We start from the raw sequence: 17,638 nt of genomic DNA, 5'->3' as shown, positions 1-17,638 counted from the left end.
AACCACCAATGCTAAGTTGCTTCTTTGTTCACCAAGACCCAATCCTTGGCTCCCGCGGGAAGTCCAGCCATATAAAACTCCCAGCCTTTCCCTTCTCCCACGCGGTCTTTTCTTAGCCCCTTCTCCGGGCGGGAAAACGTCGCCTGGGAGCACAAACTTCCACAATAAAGCTCACCTGCCTGTTTCCATGGCTAATTGGCTGCTTATTTCCTCGGCAGGGTCTAAGAAAACCTTACATTCATGTCCATGGGTCATGTCCATACGTTCTTTGGCTTCTCCATTTCCTACACTATTCTTAACTTCCCCCTGTCTATTTTGTACCTATCAATTATGCTTCTTATTCCCTGTACCTTTTTCCCCATTCTCCCCCCTTCCTCTCCCCACTGATAACCCTCCATGTGCTCTCCATTCCTGCCATTCTGTTTCTGTTCTAGTTGTTTGTTTAGTTTGTTTTTGTTTTTGTTTGGTTCAGTGTTGATAGTTCAGTGTTCTAGGACCCTGTGGGCCCTTCCAGTGGACTGTCCTATGAGACTGGGTGTTGGGAACCGCCCTGACTGGTATCAGAAGCTGAAACCCCTGGTAGGCTAAGGCTAAGGGAACGCCCTTGGAACCATAAGTCAGCAAGGAGACAAAAGCTTATCTCCCTGGCAGGAATGCTGCTTCTGCTGCTGAACCCCAAAAAGCTTGGTCGGTTAGCCAAAGACGGGTAAGATTCCCCACGGGGGAATGACCTAAGGCAGGCACGATCACTTTGGGAGGCCCCCCAAAAGAAGGACTTGGGGGGCTGCAGCAAAAGAGGGTGACGAACCCTCGCTCCTCGGCTTTGACATAGCCTGAGTTCTCATCGTCTGGGAGAAAATCTCCTTATTGCCTTAGTCCCCAACTAAGCCTGAAACAATGACAGGGTGGTGCAGCTCTGTGCTGAAAAAGGGCAGATTCCCCAGGTGATCAGGCCTAAGAAAGAACATGTAAATTACTGTGAAACCTTCTTTGTTTAGAATGCTCTCAGTTGAATGAGAAGGGTCCAAGGAGGAAGTTTGTTCCTCATAGTCTTACAGCTCTTTGACCCCGACTCAATAGACCAGCAGAGTTCCTTGTTTTCTATAGTTCCTTACTTCCCCCCAATGAGTACTGTACTTTACCTGAATTATTATGCAAAATGAGCCCAATAAAAGCAGGTATGGACTGTAAATCAGTGCGCTCCCCACTGGGGGGGGGGGGGTGGCCATTTCATCCCTACTTCCCCACAGAAACTAGTCTTGTCTCTGTGTATGTTTTTTTCTCGTGTGTTTTTCGGCGAGCCATCCACAGCGTTCCGTGGTCACTGCTGGCTGGTGACCCATGTGCAACAACTGGGTATTTCTTCTACCACCCCAATCCCCACAGGTTTTTACAGCCAGAGATTTTGAGGCTTTCTTTTCTCACGCTGGAACCTTGGGTTGTATGGTCTGTCTCACTCCCCAGTCGTTCCTCCTGGTGTATCTGCACTCGAATGTGGGACCACCCAGTCTGCCAGCAGCTTCCTCACATCCTGGCTGCCTTTGTCCTTCCCTCCTACCAGTCTGGATGAATGTTCTTCTTTAATTCCTTGGTTGTCAGACTTTCATACAGTTCAATTTTCTGGCAGTTCTACTTGTTTTTCACTTTTAAATTGGTTGTTATCCTTCTTTTGGTTGTGTGAGGAAGTGAAGTGTAGCTACCTATGCTTCCTTCATGGCCAGAAGCCACCATAAAAGATTTTAATAGATATGACATGTTCAAACATTTAGAGAAGCAAATGGCATACAGTCAAGTTTGAAAACCCAAAACCAGTAAGCTATGGCCCACAGGCCAAATAGGGCCTGCCACCTATTTCTGTTCAGTCCATGAGAGAACAATTTTTACCATTTATTAGTGGTTGAAAAAAGAGAGAAACTTATGTGCTGTTCAAATACTAACAGATTATTTGAAATTTATATAAAACTCAAATTTCAGTGTCTGTGAATTGTTTAACTGGAGAATGGCCATGCTCATTCATTTATGTATTATTATGGCTGTTTTCTCCCTAAAATGGCAGTTGACTACATGATACACAGAATACATGGCCTCCAAATCCTAAAATATTCACTATCTGGCTCTTTACAAAATGGGTTTGTCTACCCTTGACCTAAGCTCATATTCCAATATTCACAAATCTTAACAGTGGAGCCCCCTAAGCAGATGCTCACAGAGATGCAATGTTCTGCAAGCTTCTATCCTTATTCTATGAGATTTCCAGGGCTCTGAGAATTGCTGGAATTCCTTCAATGGAACTGAGTTCACTGAAGAGGCAAGTCAGCTGAACATGTGACCTGGACATACTAAGCCTGGGCTTCACAGCTCAAGGAAGCCTAGCACCAAAAGGTGCAGAACTGTGGTGTATTAGAAAGAGTTCCACACTCTAATCGCAACTTGACCAGAACTACAATATATGTGACTTGGACATGACACTTATAAGCCACTTTCAGAAACAAGAGAAATTGGAATTCTTTTCCAAGTCAAAAGCATGATGCATAAATCACACTACAGAATGAAGTCCACTACACCATCTCACTGGTGACCAGTGGGCAACCAGATTGACCTGATTCACCAGACTTGTTTCCAAATGACATCAAATCTACTCTAAAAGTATAAAAATTTACCCTGGATAGATGGTACACAAAACTACTCATGCTCTGACAGAAATCCCAAACTACAATTACCAAAAATATCTAAAGCAATTAACAGTAAATCTTAAAGAAGGATCCAGGCTCTCAGTATTAACACTTAGAAGGCAACACTACTTAAGTATGGAAACTATGGGACACATAGTAAGATGTCAGTAATGGTTCATTAGAGCCAACTATGGGGCATCTTTTAGTAGTCAACAGAAATTCAATGACTGGTAATAAAAGTAACAAAAATAACTGTCTAAATTTGTTTTCTTAGAAATGATGGACCAACAAACTGAAAATACCAAGATTCTGTATGACAGGGGACTTGAGAAAAACAAAACCCATAAAGGAATAATAGTCAACAACTCAACAGCTCCAGCCCAAAGAGGAAAAGCACATGATTTCATCTTAATGAAGAGAAATTTAACCTGAAAGTGAACAGCAGCCTTACTGAACACAAGTCAAGCTTGCTCACCACCTTTGTGTTCCTTGCAAACTGACTGAGGTGCCTGGTGTCTCCCAGATCAGAACCCCTAAATGCAGAAGGTCAGAGACAAGGAACAGCCTTTGCACACAGGCTCTTCCCTCAGACAGCGGCGGCCCCTCCCATGCTCAGGTGCACTCACTGACATCCAGGTGAAGGCTTCCCTGACCACCTGACTTAGAATGCAAACCAACCCCTTTCCCTTTCTCCCACTTTCCCCTCTCATTTCCTTCGTTCTTTCTCTCTTCCTTTCTCCACTGCTCTGCTTAAAGTTTCCCCATAGCCCATTTTTCCTTCTGCCACACTATACATTTTATTTCTGTAGGAATTTATCAGCTGTCTCTCCTCATAAGAAAGTTTGTTCCAGAAGAGCAGGGAATTTTGTTTTTACTCATTTTGTTCACTGCTGTGTACAAGCTCCCCAATGCGCTAACAGCACATGCTCAACAGGGACTTGTTGACTGAGTCAGGAAATGAACACGTGCAGCTACCAGAAAACCACAAATGTGATTTAAAAATTCTTTACTTCACCATTTTTAATTTAAAAATTTCTGTACAATCATGATCTGTTACAGCTTGTCTAAAGCAATAAAAAATTTTAATTAGGTAGTCCAAAAAACACTTAAATTTTTTCCTGTATATAATAACTGCGTTTTGTTTGTTCAATTGACTGTTTCTATATTCCAAATAGAATGGGGATAAATAAATGGAAGGTTGGGTAGAAGATAACCATAATCCTAAAATAGATTATATCATCATCTAATGCTCACGTGGACATTTTTCAGCATGATCAGAAGAATCTGTCAGGTTACCTGAGCTATGGAGGCCTGGGGATTACCCAGCAAGTTTTTGAATGAACGCCTGGAGATCCATTTGACTTGATGACAGAAGGAGGTGGCATAGGTGATCTCCTTGATGGCCACACTCTTCTTCTGTTTCTGAACATCTGAGAGTCGATCTAATTCAACTTTTGTTTCTCTGAAGAAGGTAGAGTTGATATAAAACTCAGCTAATTTTTCTATGAGTGGCTTATCTCTCTTGGAAGATTCTTCAGTCTCCTTGGCTTTGGGATAAAAGTAGACACAGGAAAATATTAATAAAATAACAGATTTGGCCATTTGTCTGGAACTCCTTTAAATTCCTCCCTTACATTCTATTCAAGTTAATTCTAACTTGAATATAAAAACTATTAGATCTGTCATTGCTTTACACATTAGAGAAAAAAGTACTCAATTAGCCTGACTACTTCCATACCTGTATGAATACAAACCCACTGACCTTTCTCTAACTATAATATTTGTACCCTAGTTCTTTCAAAATAAATTTACCAGAGGAAGTTGTAATTCTTAACAGAAAAACTTCATCCTTGCTTTCCACTATGTACAAATGAATAGATTGCTAAGTTTCTTACCTCAAAACACTACATAAACCATGAGCATATTTTTTAATGTAAACTCCCCTTAGAACTGACACTCTCATATAAATGACCATTTATAAATTAAATTAAAAATTCTTACAGCACGGACAACAAAATCTGTGTTGACTGATGCTATACACTAAATGTGTCCCCCCCAAAATTCATACACTGAAACCCTATCCCCAATGTGATGGTATTTGAAAGTGGGGCCTCTGAGGAGTGATTAGGTCATGAGGGTGGAGCCCTTGTGAATGAGATTAGTGCCCTTATAAAAGAGGCCTCAAGAATCTCCTCCCCACTTCCATCTTGTGATGAGGCAGCAAGGAGAAAGTGGTGGTTGCAAACCAGGAAGCAGTGCCTCAACAGATATAAAAATTTGTTGTTTAGTCACCTACTCTGTGGTATCTTTGTTACAGCAGCCTGAACAAACAAAGACAGCTGGTATCTGAGGGCAGCAGTAGGTATATAAATTCCAAAGCCACATTTTCATGAGCTACCACACTGCTCAACTCCAGGTACCTCAATGAGGCAATAATCTGTGACTCTTGACAGATGTGCATACCTTCACCATCTTCATCATCTCTGTTTAATACCACAGCAGAGGAGTCTCCATTAATGACATCGAGGAAGAAGTCTGCAGGGTTATTATAGGGCTCACAGTGGTGACCTTCAAAAGAAGGCAACTTAGGTACACAAACATGATGGTCTTACAAAATAAAGACTCATTTCAAGGGGTGAGGGAGGTGAGGCTGGGAGAGACAGAATCTAATGACTTCTCCCTCTCTTCTTTCTCTCTTCTCCCCTCACTCTTTCTTTTTATATATTTCACTCACACAATATGTCAACAATACTGTCTCTTGGCAAAAATCATACTCCAAACCAACCTTGAATTCTCAGAAAGCCTTACCCAATATAATTCAGGAGACCTGAAACAACTATCAATATGCTCTGGTGCTTATGAGCATGTGTTCAAAAAAATAAATATCAGTCCAAGAAAAAAAGTTGAAAAAAAAAAAGAGCTGTAGGTAGGATTAAAGCTACTCAGAGCAAGGTAACAAGCAAAGTCAGCCCAGGGTGTGCTCTGTTCTTTGGGTTCACCTAGAGACTGCCAGAATACCAGTACCCACTTGAGCAATGATTAAGCCTCCACCTACTAAATTAAGGTTCACATTATCATCTCTTATGCTGCTATAATTCCAATAGAGAGAAAATCACCAGAGCAGCATTATTAAGAGAATGTGACCAGCACAGCACACCTGAACACTTTACTTCACTTCTGCCTAGTCATCTGAACTCAACTTGGCTTATAGTTTGACTCTTAGATTCATCACCCCTAGACTCCATAGACCCAGGTATGTTAAATGATAGAAATTAAACAAAAACAAATTTCAAAGATAACTAGTACCCTGGCCACGTAGCTCAGTTGGTTAGAGCTTCATCCCAACACCACAAGGTTGTGGTATTCAGTCCCCAGTCAGGGCATCAGGGCACATACAAGAATCAACCAATAAGCTCTGGCTAGTGTGGTTCAGTCAACTGAGCACTGAATTGTGAACCAAAAGCTCACTGATTCAATTCCCAGTTAGAGCACATGCCTGAGTTGCAGACCAGGTCCCCAGTTGGGAGCATGTGAGAGGCAACCAATTGATGTTTGTCTTGCACATCAATGTGTCTCTCTCTTTCTCCCTCCCTTCCCCTCTCTCTAAAAATAAATAAATAAAATATTTTTAAAAAGAGTCAACCAATGGATGCATAAATAAGTTGAAAAACAAATTGATGTTTTTCTCATTCTTTCTCTAAAAAAATCAGTAAAAGTATTGAAGATAGGTAGAAAATATTTTAAACTATATTTAGGGTTATGGAGCATCATCTATAAAAATATCCATATATCTCTAAAATAAAGCAGATTGCATGAGGCATAAAAAAATAATTATACCTTTTCCTCTGAAATAGAACTAGGCAGCCCAGAACTATTAGAAATGTTGACCCACTGAAGTCAGACTCAGGAGTAGTCATCCTATTAACTGCTAAGTCACTCATATCCACTCAGGGACTAAATCTGCAATCTAATGTTACTAGAAAACTAAGCAGCATTTCCATGAACCCTCAACACTCAACATCAAGGCAGACCAACATCCCATGCAACAGAAAAAATAATAATACAGCTTTATCTGTTATATGGCCAAGAAGACAAATGATGTGGGGTACTAGGCCTTTCCAAAAATGTTCAGTTAGACTAATAACTGATCATGAGGCCAATATATTTATTGAACTGTTAGGAAAAGGGCACCAGAACTGGGAAGCAGAACTGATATGGGCCCAACAGAAATAGTCCTAAGCATACACAGAGTATGTGTACATCCTGAAATAGTACAAGAAACAATCCTAAACAACAAGCCAGGGGTGTGAAATGAAGACAAATTCTAACATCAAACTGAACAAGGATGTTCTGGAGTGGTGGAATCCATAAGATGCCTGTGCAAAGCTCAAACAGCACTCCCATCCTCCTCTGCTCTTTCAGGACCCTGTTAATGAAGGATCTCACTGCACGAAAAGGCAGCCTCACCAGCTGATGCAAAGTACTCCAAAGCCTCCTGAGCAGGCCCATGGAACATTAGTCTTCCTGAGGCCAACAACGTGAGACTATCAAACAACTTGAAGATAGAAAAACGAGGCTGATGAATGGAGAAGATGATGGTTCGTCCTCCTTTAGACATCCTAAGGTAAAGGTGAGAAAGTAATGAGTCATTACACATATGAATCTTGCACTTCTTAGCCAGAAAACAAACAAACAAAAGCAACTTTATTCCTGCCTTTAGATCATTTATTCCTAGTTTGACTTGATTTTCTCTTACTAAATTCTCATCCCATGTCATCTCTCAGAGAGTATAGGGTACCTAAATTCAATGCTCTTATGAAAAGACTATGGTTTTTTAAAGCATGACCATGAACAGTCCAGAATCTACTACAACGTTAATTAAAAACAGATTCCTGGACAGTTATCCCAGACCTACTGGGTCTGTGAAGTCCGTATTAGCTAAAGTCATCCAGATTACTTGTAAGTACACTCAATTTAAGGATTTCTTATGGACTAAATATTAACATAATGGTTCTATGCCCCATTCTCATTGACCAATGAAGTCTTCAAGTCTTTAGGAATTAGTGTTCATTCTTCTGTCCTAATAATACATTTAATAATACTGAGTACTTACTATGTCTTTGTTAAATACTTTATAAATACCTGCATCTGAATTTTCATAATATTGTTACAAGGCAGTCATAAAGCAACTGCATTACAACTTTAATTTTACAGATAAGGTCTAGAGGGTATGCAACTGACCCAAGTTGTTACCATTGGTAAAGGCAGGGCTGGATAGCAGGGCCCATGGCCAAAATATTGCTAACCCACCTCTACACAAGTTTTACTACTTATGAGTATAAGAAACAAAGTCTAAAAGCACTGTTGAAAATGGTTGTTATTAAATATATTTCATGAGGTGAATCACTTCAACTGAAGCATTTTTCTAAAGCAGCTACTATGTGCTAGCAGTGTGTACAAGTTTGTTTTGCCTCAGAGAGGATCAGGTCAGTAAATTAATCATTCAAATACAATGTGGAATAGAAGTAGCTGAGGGTCCTTTGTTAACAAAATGGGAGATTATATTACCAGTCTGAAGATGATATGAGGTAGTGGGGCGAGAGGGCCACCAGGAATAAGCCACGAAGAAAGAGAAAGAGTAGTCAAGGTGAGGGAACATGGAGAACAAAGTGTGCGATGACAAGGCCTGTTCAGGAAAATGCAAGTAGTTCAGTGTCATTGCAGAGTTGGGTTGAGGGGTGAAGAGAAGAGAAGCTAACAAAAGAGACTGCCTCAAAAACTCAGCCCGTGAGGAATCCCTCTGCTGAGAAGCTGGGACTTCAGTCAGTGGGCGACAGAAGCCGGTGAAAGACTGGAAGCAGGGAAGGGGACTGCTGCGAGAGCCACACTGCTCTAAGTTTGCACTGAGCGCCAATGGCATCAGCATCAGTATCTCCCAGTGAAACGGAGAATCTTGGCCTCCACCACAGAGCTGAAGAAGAAGAATCTACCTTTTAGTGAGATCACTGGTTATTGTTTTTAAATAGCAAATGTCTCATTATTTTATTTTGGGTCTGGAAAGGATATGATTTCTAAAACAGCCACCATTTTTCTTGTGTATTGAAATATAAAATCATGGTATCTGTATGACTGCTGATGTGACTGTTTTTGTAATTCTTACTGTGGTATACACAGTATTGTCAGACAACTGAATAAAAACAGCATTTTCTAACGTAAGTGCTCTGAAAATGATGTTACTGTATACGAGGAGGGACTGAAAAAAAGGGAATTTCTTTATAAAAAATTGTATATTTATTTTTACACATTTAAAATTTAGCCACCTTCAAAGCACTCTCCATTTGATGCAATACACCTATCAAAACTTTTTTCTACTGCTCAAAACAGTTTTTGAAATCACTGATTTTTATGTCTTTTAGTGCTTCTGCCATTTATTGTTTCACCTCTTCTACACAGGCAAAAGGTTTACCTCTGAGGACTTTTTTCATCCATGGAAACAAAAAAAGTCACTTGGGGCGAGATTGGGTGAATAGGGAGAGTGGGGTGTAGGGAACTGATCTGCCTGGCAATGGCAATTGTAGCTCAGCCCTACTGAAAAGCCCAATAGGTGTGCTGTGGCAAGCAGGAGCCAAACACACGGATCGCCTCTCCTATGGGAAACCAGGCCTGCACTGTACCTAGGCTGCTTTCAGACTTGCTCTTGCTAAAACTCCCTCATGCTGAATTCAGGCAGCAAATGCTTACTGCATATCTTTAAAGTAAATTCTTGAAGTCTGTGCTAATTCTCCCAAGGACTGAAGTATAACCAGACCTATTACTCTTATTGTTCCCTTGCATTTGCAATGTTTTTTCCTTGTAAATCTGTAAGAAGTAATCAGTAACATCCCTTCTGTTGCTACCTGTAAAAAGTAATTACCTAAAGCAAACCTGAGCATAATGAATGAAAACCTTCTTTGATGTATGCTATTAGAAAGCCAATAAAAGCCTGTCGAGGCAAGGGTCAGGGCACTCTCAAGAGAATGGCCAGACCACTCCAAGGCATTCTCCACTTAAGAGAGTGGCCGTGCCCTTTTCCTCCACAGGACTCCATAGTCCATGTAAATTTGTCTTGTCTCCCATCCATAACGCCGCAGACACTGGAGGCCGGTGTCTGGGTCAGTAGGGCCTGGGGGGCATGCCTTGTTTTGGTCAAAAATTGCTCAGTGTAGTGTGGGCAGGTATGCTCATAAATCCCGTACTGTGATGTGGGCAAACATGTTAAAAGACTCTTAAAAAAATATGGAGTAGTATTCTTACAAGGAGAAGAGATCAGGGCACACATACTGAGGGACTATGGAGTGAAGAAACAGGGAGAAGGCAGCTAAATGCCCAGGAGAAAGGCCTCAGAAGGAACAATCCTGACATCACCTTGACCTTGGACACTGTGAAAAAATGAATTTCTGTTGCTTAAACCACCCACTCTGTGGTGTTATGTTAAGCAGCTGAAACAAACTAATTCACTAACCAACTCACCACTCACCTTAGGTCACTGGGTTCTACTCCCTCTGGCCTCCTCAGTTCCAAACACATTAGGCACGGTCAGCTTCAGGGTCACTGGCTATTCCCTCCAACTGGAACTCTCTTCCCCCAGGAACCCAGGTCTCACTCAAAGCTCAAATGGCACATCACTGAGGTCTTCCCTGACCATCCTACAATGCAATACAGCACCTTCCACCCCACCACATCAGTCTTCCCTATACTCTTATCCTGCTTCATTCTTCTTCAAACACTTATACTTGTCAATTGACAGTTCCTCTCCAAAATGAGAAGGAAGAAATGTGTGTGTAGTGCTCATGGCTAAATGCACTGAGCCAAGATTAATACCTAGCACACAGCAGGCCACCAGATATTGCATGAATGCAAGAATAATATTCCCATAGCATTTACCTCTTCAGGAGTGAAAGGACAGCATTTGCTGTGCTTGAGTCTAAGCCAGTTGTGGGCTCATCCAGGAACAAGATGGATGGATTGGTAATAAGCTCCATTCCAATACTCGTCCTTTTTCTTTCTCCTCCAGACACACCACGGGTAAACTGAGTTCCAACCTAACACACAAATGGTCTCATTATTAACAATAACAAACACAGCCACTGTTGTTTGTTGTCGTTTGTTGAACTCTTGACATGTGCTAACCCTGTAAGAGGCATTTTATCTCACCTCCTCGTTTATTCTGAACAACAAAGAAGTGAGTATCTGGAAGAAGAGGTGGGTCTCTTAAATTAAACTGAGGCTCAGTTTAGAGCTGGTATATGGCTAAACCTGATATGACACCCACGCTTTAAATAGTTCTGTATGTTCCTCATCATGTCAAATACTTAGTTTGAAGTCAGAAGTTACAACTTAAAGACATGGCTCTGAAATCGTGGTCCAAAAAGGGGATAAAGACAGGAGAGGAATAGGTGAAAGCATCTATAATGTTTGCCTTCTACACCCTCGTCTTCCTCCCCCACCATAAAAAGCCCTAAAGGAAACTCAAGAGCTGGGCCTTGGCACCAAAGAAAGCCCACGTTCTCCCATCTAAAAAGAAGTGGTAAATGATAGCAGTTCAGACCTCTTCTTCCAAATAAAATACAGCAAAACGCACTTTACATAAAAGACTGTCAGAAAGCATCATATGAAGCAGCAGCTCGCAGAACACCCCCATTTTCATTACCCCTAAGTAAGGGATGTTGCAGGGGGGTTAAACTAGAGCTGTGGCCATCTGAAAAGCTCATCTTTACCCAAAGCTTCAAATGTCTTCCCAGCCAATCTTTCATGTCTGTTCACAACCCTAAATCATTCACTCACTCGTCTCATTTCTTCTTCCTGATCCTGCACGACCCACTTGGTGACCTACTTTGCCTCTCTTGCCCACAGTTGTTATCTATACAACCTAAGGCAGCCCAACACAAGCCAGTCTGTAAGTAGCATCGGCAGAAGGAAGGGAGGAAACAAAAGAGGGAGGGAGAATGGAAGGGAGGGGTGGGAGACAAAGTGCCATTAGGAAGACTACAGGAAAACTATGTGGATGCTACACAAATTTAAAAACACTAGTTTTCACTGAGGATAATTTTGAAGCCAAAGTACAGCAAAATGAGCATATAGAGGAAAAGCCCTGGGATTTTCATTGTTTATGAATTCCAGAAATATACCTCCAAAGCAACAGAGTGAAGTCCCCTGGAAAGACAGGAAGAAAAGCTAAAAGGGAAAGAAGAAAAACAGAAAGCAAGGAAGTTAGTGAACAGATTTGAATGAGACACCTAGTGTGGGGGAGGGGCACGAGCTGCAACCACATGGAAGGGGCACCTGGCCTTTGCAGAGAACACGTGTTTATGGGAGCCCACACTGTCATTCTTCACTTCCAGGATTCAATCGTTTTTTCATTTCCTTTTCCTGGTTGGCGTTCACCTTTCTATTATGTAACTAGTCACTGTTTTCATCATTACAGAAAGCAGCCACTTTTGACCACACACATTATGGAAAACTTCTGAATAAGAGTAACTCTGGCCTCACAGGGGAGGTCCTATCGGCTGGCAATGGTATCGCCTGTTCTTTCCGCATTACCTTGGAATCCGCCACTTTGGCCAGACCCAACTCCTGAATGACCACGTTTATCCGTTCATTTTTTTCATGATTGGACATAGTTGATGGAAGGCGAAGAGCTGCTGAGAACTGTAGATTTTCTCTTACTGTCAGAGTTCCCATCACAACATCATCCTAAGGCAAATGGATTTTAACAAGAATATCAGGATATAAATTAATCCACAAAAATAACGTAGCCAAAGGAACATTCTGACTAATGATGAACTTATAATTACACAAATTATACAAAGAACTCCATACTTGGATAACTACAAACCTCATGGAATAATTCTTATTTCCTATTTAGACATCTGAATAGAACACAGGTAAGGATGATTACTGTTAGCAGGCATTTCCAGAATGCTTTATACAAGGATTTGACAAAACATCTTCCCATGGCAGGGCAAGGAGAGAGGTGAATGTAGGGGAAAAAATAAAACGTCATATCTTCTGGGAATATGATAAGTAGAATTGATATCTTCATCCATAGAAAGGCCATATTCTATAACTAAAAGAGTTATCACTGTCCTTACAAGGATCATATCCTAGATTCTCCCTACCTTTTCATCTAACATTACTCTTCATCTTAGGGGAGATTATGAAAATCCAGTATAAGGAAAGTTCTGTCTATGCCCAGTTTATGTAATCAATGGGAAGGACACTAAATTACCAGCCAAGGGACTTGCCAACGTAAAACTGTGAAATCTAAAATGCAATTCCACGAACACTTACCTGTACCACATAACCTGAGTTACACTTGAAGTTGGCAGGTCGAGGCGCTCCATTTATCAAAACATCTCCAGATAATCCCTGTGGATCTTTCCTTGCAGCTAGGATATCTAACAACCTATAAAAAAACAAATATGTTGTTTTTTTCTCCAACTGAGACTATATCTCTAAGGTACTCTGAATCCAAACTCTGCTCAAGTAAAAACTTAACTGATCATGAAATTCCATGCCTCAATTACAATGACATACTTTAATTCTCAACTTCCTTTTGTTAACTCTACACTATAATAAAGCTCCAAAGCATGAAAACAAAGCTCTGTCGGCAGAGCCAGCACTGGCCTCCCAACCAGCTCCTGAAGCCCTCTGGCCTCTGGGCTCCCAACAGCTAATGTGCTGCTTTAGCTGAGACTCAAGACTTCCCTTATTCCTTTGGCTCCTTCTCCCCACTTTCAATGTCATCCCCGTCCTTTTCCACCATTAGCTGAAATCAATGCTGACAGGTGTATGGCAATCATCTATCATGGCCACTGTCAGTAAAGCTGACCTGATAAGACTTCCTAGTTCTGAGGACAGAACCACAGCTGGCCTAAGTGCACGTGGCCATGGCACCTAGAACAAGACTAGACATGCAGCAAACATTCAACTAACACCTGCCCTCGTGAAAGCGATCTTTTAAAGCACATGAAAACTGCAAGGGAAAGCTCCCTGATCCTCTCTGTGATACTCACGAAGATTTGCCTCCACCTGTGGGTCCCAGGATGGCGTTCAGGCCCGGTCTCATGATCCCACTGTCAATGCAGAAAACAGCCAGTTCACTGGTTCAGCTGAAAACTGCTTCTAAAAATGTAGGGTCTGCATTTAAGACACTCAATGAAAGTTGATGAAATGAGACAGAAAACCAGCACAAACTAATTTCTAAAGGAAAAAAGAAACCAACAACAATAAATGTCTAGTGTACAAATGTCATCATTCTTTAGACCCCATTTGAAAAATGGCTCAGGTCCCTCTACATTCCTTTCAGCTATTCTCTAAACCACTTACACTTTTTTGGGAAAGGACACACAAACTTGAGAGTTTATGGGAAGTAAAAGATTCTGGTAAAACATCTGTTACACTTATTTCTCCTTTCACGATGTAGAGTGCACAACAGGTCTTGAGTAGTGCTTCTTGATAACTAGTCACCTCTTTTGCTACCTACTCAGGTCCTACATAATTAAGTAGTCAAAGGAGTTCTAGAATCATCAGCATTAATGCTCTCACTGCTCAAACCCAGTCAGACCAAAAAACAATGTAACTGAAGTGAAATTTAGTGGCTAGAAAAAAGTACCTCAGATACTAAAAAGAAACCCTCACTAGTTCTTAAACCCTGACAAAATTCTTAATTCACCTGTAAAAGTAAAACACATTCCCTAAAATACATTACACTCTTTCTTCTAAAGGTTCGGATAGACTGGAAAATTGTTGGCTTAGAAGTGGGAGACACCATGTCCCATTGGGGAAGACATTTAAGGACGTACAGATGTGATGTAGACACTGCATATTCCAAAGAAATTATGTGGATGTTTGAGGGTAGAGGGTATTCAGACACAGAGCAAGAAGGTATAAAAAATAAGTCAGAGTTGACTGTGTTGAGACTGAAGAAGAACACAAAAAAAAAGTAGTGTGAGTTTTACCATGAAGACAACCAGAAGAATGGTAAGGAGAGCACACTGGAGTAAGGGGAATGAATGGCAGGTCCACCGCAGTTGCACAGGCTTGATGACGGAATGGAGGGCTGACGGAGCCCTCTTGGGACCCTGGTGCCTAAGCCACTCTCTGGGGAATTGGTAGGTAAATCCAATTTATTCCTCAGGGAACACAGTATCTATTCTAGTGGAAGGTGCAAAGCAGAAGGCTATTTCATTCCCAGATAATGACTATCACTGAGGCAAATTCTATGATACACAACAGTCATGAGTGATCAACCTCACAGTGCGGCTGTGCACAGCACTTCCATCTGGCAGGACACAGCATTTACTGCCTATTGTGCTGCAGCTGGCACAGTGTAAAATGCCACTCAGTGGCCACGGGGAAAGGCAACTTCTACTTTGCTCACTAACTGAGGCGTCTCTCACTGAAACACTCGACAAATACAATGAGTTACGTGAATCAGGCATGAGCTATAAAAGAGAGAAGTATCTTATTCTTTCACTGGCCTTTTCCCCTGATGCAATAAGGCATGCTAATGGTTGGGTGAACTTTCAAGGTGCATTTATCTATAGTTCTTAATGTACCTTCCGCAGTAATAGCTACCTAGTAACTGTTTCTAAAATAACCAGAGATAAGCTTGTTGTTCACTGAGACTTCGTTGCCAGAAAACCTTTCCAGGTTTTTTTAAATACCTACTCAGAAAAAGAGTCACCATCCCTAAAAGATTAACCCAAAAGTGAATGTGAAAAGCTGGTGCAAGGAAAAGAATTCTAAGACAAAGAATTTTACAGGTCCCTGAGCTGGGCTTCCTTTGGCGCTGAACTCTAGCATTACAGAAAACAGTAATGGATAATCATAACTGCAAGAGTTCCAGTGTGGAGCCGTGGCTAATTCCCCCTCCATTCACTCAACACAGTTATTCAGTGTCTACTGTGTGTGTACATGGGTCAGAGCTGAGAATTGAAGTGGTAGCCTTTGTGGACTTTGCATTCAAGTCCAGGGATAAGCAAACCAATCACAGGTGATCAAGTTTTCTGTTTTCAAAAAAAAAAACGTGTTATTAGAACACAGACACACACATTTATGTCTATGGCTGCTTTCCTGCTACAATGTTAGAGCTGAGTCATTCAAACACAGATGTGTGGGTCATAACAATGAAAATATTCACTATCAGACCCTTTCCAGAAAACGTTGACCCAGTCTACCCTCCCTCAAAACTCATCCCCCACCCTTACTCACTGCCTTACAGCATTTACATGCATGAAAGTCTCCCTCATTCTATTGTCAAACCTTGCCAACAAGAACAATGCCATCTTCTTCAACCCCCACCCCCTAGAGCATGCAGCACATGCTCTATAATGAAAACTAAATACATGAAATGAAAACTAGCTGTAGGATTCTTCTCTTGTCTATTACATTCTCATGAACAATGGTAAATCTCATTTAATAGTGAGAAGGCAATGTCATCCCCAGAGCCTGGAGCATTATCTTTCCCCACCCTATCCTGAGCACATACCCCAGCTTTCCTTTCTCCCTCCCCCACTCCTGGCGCTCCAGTTTAGGGTTAGGGTGGTCCATGTCTTCCAGCCCCTCAGTCACAGTAGAACAACACAGTGGAGTCTTCGAGTTATCTGAATCCTCCATTGGACTAGGAGATCACTGAGAACCTCTGTCACTAGAACCAGGCGCAATGTCAGGCTCCTAGTAGACATTCAAATTTGGTGAATAAATGAGTCCCTACATCTTAATAAATGACAACTACTTATAGGAAAGTCAAATGTTTTCAATAAAAACAAGTATCAAGAAGTACAAAAACCTTATGGAAAATAGGCATAGCCTGACTGGAAAGAACACTTAGTTACACTCCTACATAAATCATGTTCAGATAATATATCAGTCATCTCTGTTAGACTTTCCTCTCTTTCCTTCTTTGTGTGAAGGCGGTAGACGTGCTGGGTGGAGGAGTGGCGATGGCCAGCACGCAAGGTCACAGGCTGCAAGGGAGGCGGGGGAAGAGAGGACACAGCTGGAGGGTGGGGAGGCTGCTTATATTAAAGAATAAGAAAATTGATTGGGCAAATCAGTAATAATGTTAGAATAATGAGAGCCAGGTTTTTCACTTTTTGAGTTTCACTTTGTAAAACTGCAAACATGGAAACGTAGAAATAATCCTGGAATATCAGATCAAAATTGGAACTCATGGGTTTTAATCTCCGTACACAGACATAAAAAGGTTTAGACATGAAAAGGTGTATATGTGTATGTGTATATGTGTATGTTCCCTGTGTCTGTCCCCTGAGCAGGCCTAGGAGCTCTGACATCCCAACAGCCAGAACATTCCAAACACACAGATCTTGCTTTGTAAACACAACACCCCACAAAAAGGAACATCAGCTCATTCCAGGTCTGAGGCGGGGTGAGCACACAGTGAGTCTGGATCCCCTGCTGTGCCGAAAAAATACCCAAGAAATGAAAGAATGAGTTGAATAAAATAACAAACCTCCCTTGAAAGGCCTCCCAGTGACCAAATCAAGAACAATAGGAGTATCAAAATAAATAATGATAATAATGCATTAGTATTGAGTGCTACTGGATAAAATGTGAATATGAGCCTATGCTGATATAAATAAATGAATGAAAGTGACAAATGAAGCTTTTTCCTCTTAGTAGAATGCAAACCAGTCCATATGAAAAAGAGCAATGAAAACAGAAATCACACTTTGGTAACGATCACAATGATATTTATTCCTGATTCAGGCAGGAGTCCTCAATGGGGGCTGAAGTAGGTGGGTTCCTGTGTTATGAAGAATAAGGTTTGGAGTGATTTCAGGGTAACTCCCCTCATAATACTTATTAATTACAAAGGGGAAAATGGTGACACTGTGGTGAAGGCTGGCAGACACCAGCATGATGGGGTAATGAAGATGAACATCACCTAGGGTGAGATGGGA

The 17,638-nt window shown here is 41.4% G+C and overlaps 1 protein-coding gene across 6 annotated transcripts in view; it reads right to left on the bottom strand.

Annotated features, from left to right (window-relative positions):
• The window catches only part of LOC114492854 (broad substrate specificity ATP-binding cassette transporter ABCG2), a 65,523-nt gene that overhangs the window by 13,378 nt on the left and 34,507 nt on the right, over window positions 1-17,638 (bottom strand). For all 6 annotated transcript variants that reach the window (XM_036026697.1, XM_036026706.1, XM_036026703.1 and 3 more), the window contains 7 exons: window positions 13,727-13,786; window positions 13,002-13,116; window positions 12,252-12,404; window positions 10,596-10,753; window positions 7,140-7,291; window positions 5,136-5,240; window positions 3,969-4,219 (listed from right to left, as the gene is read on the bottom strand). In XM_036026697.1, coding sequence (XP_035882590.1) covers window positions 3,969-4,219; window positions 5,136-5,240; window positions 7,140-7,291; window positions 10,596-10,753; window positions 12,252-12,404; window positions 13,002-13,116; window positions 13,727-13,786 — 994 coding nt within the window. The remainder of the gene's footprint in view (window positions 1-3,968; window positions 4,220-5,135; window positions 5,241-7,139; window positions 7,292-10,595; window positions 10,754-12,251; window positions 12,405-13,001; window positions 13,117-13,726; window positions 13,787-17,638) is intronic.

Source organism: Phyllostomus discolor, chromosome 1 (genome assembly GCF_004126475.2).
Source record: "Phyllostomus discolor isolate MPI-MPIP mPhyDis1 chromosome 1, mPhyDis1.pri.v3, whole genome shotgun sequence".
Classification (NCBI taxonomy): domain Eukaryota; kingdom Metazoa; phylum Chordata; class Mammalia; order Chiroptera; family Phyllostomidae; genus Phyllostomus; species Phyllostomus discolor.
This window is presented reverse-complemented; position numbering and strand designations above follow the sequence as displayed.